We start from the raw sequence: 6,355 nt of genomic DNA on the forward strand, positions 1-6,355 counted from the left end.
GCTTCGCCTAAGGCTACGGAGTGGCCACATGGAAATTACGGGACTCGAACCCTTGCCGCGCTGTCATTCCCACGGCCCTGTGCCAAGTACTGTCCTTCCACCCGTCGTTTCCAGTGTCTCGGATCCCCGCCGCTCTAGGATCCTAAAAATTCGGTCTAATGTTGCCGAGGGAAAGCCATTTCGTTGCACGCCCCCCACCCCCGCGTTCAGCACCTGCGTCTTTTCCTGCATCAGCCAATAAAAACGAAGCTCTTCAGTGGGTGGGCGGTACGTCTTCTAAGGGGCCCAATGGTAGTCGAGAATCATTGAGCACTTCACCAGTCACGCCGCAGAGTGGGCGGGGCCTCCTGCCCGGCCTTGAAGCCTCCCAGGCAGGGCGGGCAGGCGAGTCGCTGGTTGCGAATCCATGTGGCGGAGGCGGTGGACCCTGGTAGCCCGGGCGGCACGTGGGCCTCGCAGGTGGGACGACCCGGGGAAAGGGATGTGACAGCGTGGGGCGCTGCTTGGGCCCCAAACCCTTCCTGGGGCCTGGGGGCCCACTTTCCTGCGGCAGAGCCGCCTTTCGTTTTCTTCCAATTCCCAATCTGTCCATCCCCCTGCCGCAGAGCCCACATCTGGGTCAACTTCTGCTTTCAGAGACCTCAGTCCAGGCACCCTGGGGCCTCAGACCCTCCAATCTGTCCATGTCCCAGCCGCAGAGCCTCCACTTGGGGCATCTCCCGACCGTCGAGGCTTCGATCCACCTGCCACTGCAGGTGGGCATGTCATCCCAGGAGTACTGACTCTCCTCCTCTCCAGTCCCAGATCTGGCACGCGTCAGGGCAGCGGCGCCCCGGCCCCCGGCTCCGGGGCCACCATCTTTGCTCTGAGCTCCGGCCAAGGCCGCTGTGGCGTCGCCGTGATCCGGACCAGCGGCCCTGCCAGCGGCCACGCCCTCCGGAGCCTCACGGCGCCCCGGGACTTGCCCCCGTCCCGCAGCGCCTGCCTGCGCCTGCTCAGCGACCCTCGCTCCGGGGAGCGGTTGGACCGCGCGCTGGTGCTCTGGTTCCCAGGTGAGGAACTCCGGATCCCGAACCTCCTGTAGCCCCCAGGACCCAGTTTCCCCCCTCCAGGCGTTTGCCCAGGCTGTGCCCTCCTCCTGACTCTCATCTCCTTGCCGCACGAGGCCCCCGAAGTTTCACGGGTGAGGACTGCGCAGAGTTCCATGTGCATGGAGGCCCGGCCGTGGTGAGTGGCGTCCTGCAGGCCCTGGGTGAGTCTACAGCCCTGGGTTTGCGGTCTGGCGCTGCCAGAGGCCTGGGTGGAGGCAGCTCAGTGCCCGGGACCCTCCCGCAGGCAGGGTGCCAGGGCTGCGGCCGGCGGAGGCGGGCGAGTTCACCAGGCGGGCGTTCGCCCACGGGAAACTGAGTCTGACCGAGGTGGAAGGGCTAGCGGATCTGATCCACGCGGAAACCGAGGCGCAGCGGCGGCAGGCCCTGAGGCAGCTGGACGGGGAGCTGGGCCACCTCTGCCGCGGCTGGGCCGAGACCCTCACTAAGGCAAGTCTTCCATTTGCCCGTTCTTTGCCTCAGAGACCCCACCCACCTGTCCATCCGCTGCGTGAGAGCTTCTTGTCTGTGAGCCGCCAGTCTGGCCCCTTAGGTCGGGCTGGACCTGGGCAAATTGCGGGGCGGGGGGTGGGTTCCTAGGTGATTACACCACCTACCTCCCTTCCCCCAGGCTCTGGCCCATGTGGAGGCCTACATTGACTTTGGTGAGGATGACAACCTGGAGGAGGGCGTCCTGGAGCGAGGTGGGTCCGCCTGGGAGTGCAGGGTAGGGACATCTCAGTCCCCAGAAGCCCCCTCACTCCCTCCTGCTTTCCTCCACCGACAGCTGACAGCGAAGTGCGGGAGCTGGAGGTGGCACTGGGCGCACACCTTCGAGATGCCAGGCGCGGGCAGAGGCTCCGCTCAGGGGCGCACGTAGTGGTCGCGGGACCCCCCAACGCCGGCAAGAGCAGCCTGGTGAACTTGCTCAGTGCGTGGGAGGTGGGCAGGGGCGCGGCCGAGAGCTGGGGAACTGTGGTTCAGGTGTAGGGAAGAGGCCAGGGAGGATGCGAGCTCAGTGCCGTCAGGGCGTGGAGCTGGGGGGAGGGGCTCTCTCGCCTCCACTCCACCTTCACCCTCTGACCCCCCTCACCCCAGGCCGGAAACCTGTGTCCATTGTGTCCCCGGAGCCAGGGACCACCCGCGACGTGCTGGAGGCCCCTGTGGACCTGGCCGGGTTCCCGGCACTGCTGAGCGACACGGCGGGCTTGCGCGAGGGCGTGGGGCCAGTGGAGCAGGAGGGCGTGCGGCGCGCCCGCCAGAGGTGGGCGGACGGGGAGACGGGGCCCTTCCTCTGCTGCTTCTCCCGCTTGCATTTATTTTTCTTTCTTCCCGAATGAGGAAAGGCTACTAAGCTCCCTTAGCCTTGGGGACTCGGTGATTTGAGGAGGATAGCCCTTTGAGTTCGGCCTCCGCCCCGCCCCTCGAGCCCCGCCCCACCCAGTGCCCTTAATTGCCCAGCCTTGGGGTCACTGCTTAGTTGGCTCTCCCTGCCTCCCCAGGCTGGAGCAGGCTGACCTCATTCTGGCTGTGTTGGACGCCTCTGACCTGGCCTCTCCATCCAGCTGCAACTTCCTGGACACGGTTGTCGGCCCTGCGGGAGCCCACAGCCCCAATGGCAGCAGCCAGCGCCTCCTGCTGGTGCTGAACAAGTCCGACCTGCTGCCCCCTGGGGGCCCAGACCCGAGTCCTGACCTGCCCCCCTACTTGCTGCTGTCCTGCCTGAGCGGGGAGGGGCTGGACGGCCTCCTGGAGGCGCTGAGGAAGGAGCTGGCTGAAGTGTGAGCACCCTTCTCCCCTGGCTCAGAGCCTCCCTCAACCCAAGTGCAGGGGGCTGCTGAGCCCCAGCTTTGGGCACATCCCTGCCCTTTCCAGTAGTGGTTGCAAAGGTTGAGAGAGACCGTTCTTTGTCCCTTCCAGATGTGGGGACCCATCCACAGGCCCACCGCTGCTGACGCGCACGAGGCACCAGCATCACCTCCAGGGCTGCCTGGACGCCCTCGGCCACTACAAGCAGGCAACAGATCTAGCGCTGGCGGCCGAGGCGTTGCGGGTCGCCCGGGGCCACCTGGCTCGTCTCACCGGTGGAGGGGGCACCGAGGAGATTCTGGACATGATCTTCCGGGACTTTTGTGTGGGGAAGTAAGGGGCTGGTGAAGCTAGGACCCAGGCTGGTGAACGCCCGGAAGCCTTGAGGCATCTGGGAACAGCTTAGGCCAGGTGGGTCACCCCTCACCCCCAGCCCGGGAAGAACTTGACCTCCAAACGGTGAGGCCCCTGTCGCTGGCGGTGACCAAGCTACAGCTGGCCAGATGCCCTCTTGGGGCCTTGTTGGGCCTTCAGGTCCTGGAGTGGGGCTGAACGGAAGTCCCTTTGGGCGCCTGATGCTGGGGAAGTGGAGGGGTGGGACAGAGGTCAGAGGAGGGTCTCAGGGGTCTTTGTTTCATAGTGTTTAATTTATTTTGCAAATGCCAAAGGAAAGTGAAAAACTCAGGTGATCCGGAAACGTTTAAGCACCCCCTCCTCGGGGGTCACAGCTTAACTTGTGTTCTTCCAGAACTTTCTCTGCATGTGTGCATTCTTGTGGATGTGCCTATAAAATATATGTTTTTGTCTTGTATTTTATACATAAATTGTGTGTTTATTACTCTACAAATTGTCATTCCTTTTTAAGTATTAATCTGGAAACTTTGCCTCTTGTATCTGAAAAGTGACTCTCAGGGCCGGCCCAGTGGCATAGCGGTTAAGTTCGTGTGCTCCACTTCCATGGCCCAGGGTTCACAGGTTCAGATCCCAGACGTGGACCTACGCACCACTCATCAAGCCATGCTGAGGCAGCGTCCCACAAACGAAAAAAACAGAGGAAGGTGAGCACAGATGCTAGGTCAGGGCCAATCTTCCTCACCAAACAGAAAAGGAAGAAGGTGACTCACAAAATCCCAGGGCCCTGCTTTCTCCCCAAGCTTAGTCATTCATGCACTCACTCACTCAGCGAGTGTTTATCAGGCCCCTTCTAGAATGGTGCACACCATGCACAGTGCTGTGGGTGTTTTGTTACAGTTTGGAGGTCCCCAGGTTTGGGATTTGCACAGGTCTGTTCGGCTCTGATTTGAGTTCCCTGTGGGCCTTGTGTGTGGGTGCTGGGAACAGAGGGGGACAAGCAGCCATCACTCCTGCCCTCCTTCAAGAAGAGACACAGCTCCTTATGCCGAGTCTGGTGGCTGTTGCGCCAACTTATGATGAGGAGACCTGACCTGGTCAGGGACGTGAGGGCAGGCTGCCCTGCAGAGGTGGCGTTGGTGCTGACGTGGGACTGGTGAGAAGACAGAAACCAGGTGGAGGAGGCTGGCGAGAGCGTCCCAGGTGGAAGACACAGCACTTGCAAAGGCCCTGAGGAGGAAGCATCACGGTGTGCTCAAGGAGCAGCGAGGGGCCGCGGGGCTAGAGCAGAGAAAGTGAGGGAAGAGGAGGGAGATGGGGTGGAGGAGGAGGGGAAGGGCTGGAGAGCCGGGTTCTGAGACTTGGGGGGGTGGGGGGTGGGGGTGTGTGCAATGTGAGAGCGATGAACCAGCAGAGGGCGCCATGTTCTAGCGCAGGAGCTGCTGGCAGCGAGTCCAGGCTGGGCTCCCCGGGCTCCCAGCCGTCCACCTTCCGCACCCCCCTGGCGGCACATGCAGGGTTAACTCCCCTTGCCAGAGGCGGAAACTGAGTCTCCCGTTAGGGTCAGGATCTTTTCCAGAATCAGGAAAAGGTCTGCACGTCCAGGGGCTGAAGGCCCAAGCCCTCAGGTCCCAGGCTGGGAGGTGTCTAGGGCCCCATGCCCGCCCCGTTTCTTCACGGACTTCGTTGCAACATGTCACTGTTTGTTGATTTGTTTGCTTGTTCAACAGCTGGGGTCGTCCCTGAATGGGGGGCCTCCTGGAGGGAAAGGATCACCCTGTGAGCAGAGTCCAGGGATGTCACCATTACTCCATTTTGCAGGAGAACAAACTGATGCCCTGAGAGGAAAAACAATAACGTGGGTGTGGTGGCGGGTCCAGAGGGCTCCCAAGAGGGGTGAGCAGGGTCTGGGTGGGGAGGGAGATGCTCTTGGGGTGTCCGGGATGCTGGGCCCCGCCCACCTCCCCAGTGGTGGCAGGCCCTGGCACACAGCTGGACGGAGGTCCTTGGCTACAGTCCCTTTTCCCAAGAAGGGTGAGGTGGTTTGTGGGAAGCAGCCATGGGGGTTATTTATAGAGGTAACAAGAAATCCTCAGAGTCAGAACCTCACCAGGTGGCTGGACCACAGAGTCAAGGAGTGGTCTGCCATTGCTCCCTGACTGGTGCTCCGTCCCTGCCTGGCCCCCAGGGGGAGCCACCAGCCTGGGGAAGCCAGAGCTACAGGGCCAGGGCTGGAAAGAGGGAGAGATGGAGCTGGGGGGCCCTCCGGGGGAGGGAGCTGGGGCATCCAGGAGGGCTGCCTGGTGGAGGGATCTCTGGGGCTGGGCCTTGGAGGAAGAAGAGTTTGTCAAGCAAGAAAAAGGCATTCTAGTCTAAGGGCACAGCACAGATGAAGAGTCAGTGAGTCTTCAGTCAGAGAGTTCGACCTCCCGGATGGCTGGAGGCAGGGGCTGTACTGTGCACGGGAGGAGTGGGCACAAGAGAGCTGAGGAACTAGACTTTGTTCCCAGGGTAATGGGGAGCCACAGAGGGTGTGTGAGCAGGAGAGGGATGTGGTCAGATCCCGTGATGGGAAGATCCCTCTGGACCAGCACAGGGGCCATACTGGAGGTAGAGGCTGAGGTCCAGGTGTTGCAGGGCTGAGCCAGGACCGGGCATGGGGGCCGGTTGGAAGGGTGATATCCTGGGATGCTCTGGGTGGGAGAGAGGGACCCAGGGTCAGAGACCTGTGCCCGTGTGTCTAGGAAGTTTAGAATGATTATTAAGACACCCATTTCTCGGATGAGAAAATGGAGTCTGAGATCGACTGAGCCAATATTTGAAGCCGGGGACGTCTGCCTCCAGAACCCAACATCAGGCCTCCTGTGGTTGCTGGGCCTGGCCGGTGTCACTGTCCTCCCAGGACTCTGGGCTGCCCAGGCAGTAGGCTCAGGGTCAGGGACATCCCTGCTTCCTTGGGGCCTCCAGACCGGCCTGTCTGGGTGGCCTGGCCTGGCTGACCCCCCAGCCGAGTGTTTCCTGCAGCGGCGGTCTCTTGCCTGAATTTCTGTATCCAGGAAATATCGCTCCTTTGTCCCTCCTGAGTAGCCGGCCCTGAGCGTGGTGTA

The 6,355-nt window shown here is 61.9% G+C and overlaps 1 protein-coding gene across 3 annotated transcripts; it reads left to right on the forward strand.

Annotated features, from left to right (window-relative positions):
• Positions 1-315: 315 nt before the first annotated feature.
• On the forward strand, positions 316-3,708 carry GTPBP3 (GTP binding protein 3, mitochondrial). 3 transcript variants are annotated; one of them, XM_058563674.1, is made up of 9 exons: positions 316-459; positions 799-1,052; positions 1,166-1,252; positions 1,336-1,538; positions 1,720-1,792; positions 1,876-2,019; positions 2,187-2,352; positions 2,591-2,869; positions 3,009-3,708. In XM_058563674.1, the coding sequence occupies exons 1-9, from the start codon at positions 407-409 to the stop codon at positions 3,232-3,234; spliced, it is 1,485 nt and encodes a 494-aa protein (XP_058419657.1). In that variant the 5' UTR covers positions 316-406; the 3' UTR covers positions 3,235-3,708. The 3 variants fall into 3 exon arrangements, with proteins under 3 accessions (XP_058419657.1, XP_058419659.1, XP_058419658.1); XM_058563676.1 differs by lacking the exon at positions 2,591-2,869; XM_058563675.1 differs by lacking the exon at positions 1,876-2,019.
• Positions 3,709-6,355: the final 2,647 nt, after the last annotated feature.

Source organism: Diceros bicornis, chromosome 20 (genome assembly GCF_020826845.1).
Source record: "Diceros bicornis minor isolate mBicDic1 chromosome 20, mDicBic1.mat.cur, whole genome shotgun sequence".
Taxonomy (NCBI): Eukaryota; Metazoa; Chordata; class Mammalia; order Perissodactyla; family Rhinocerotidae; genus Diceros; species Diceros bicornis.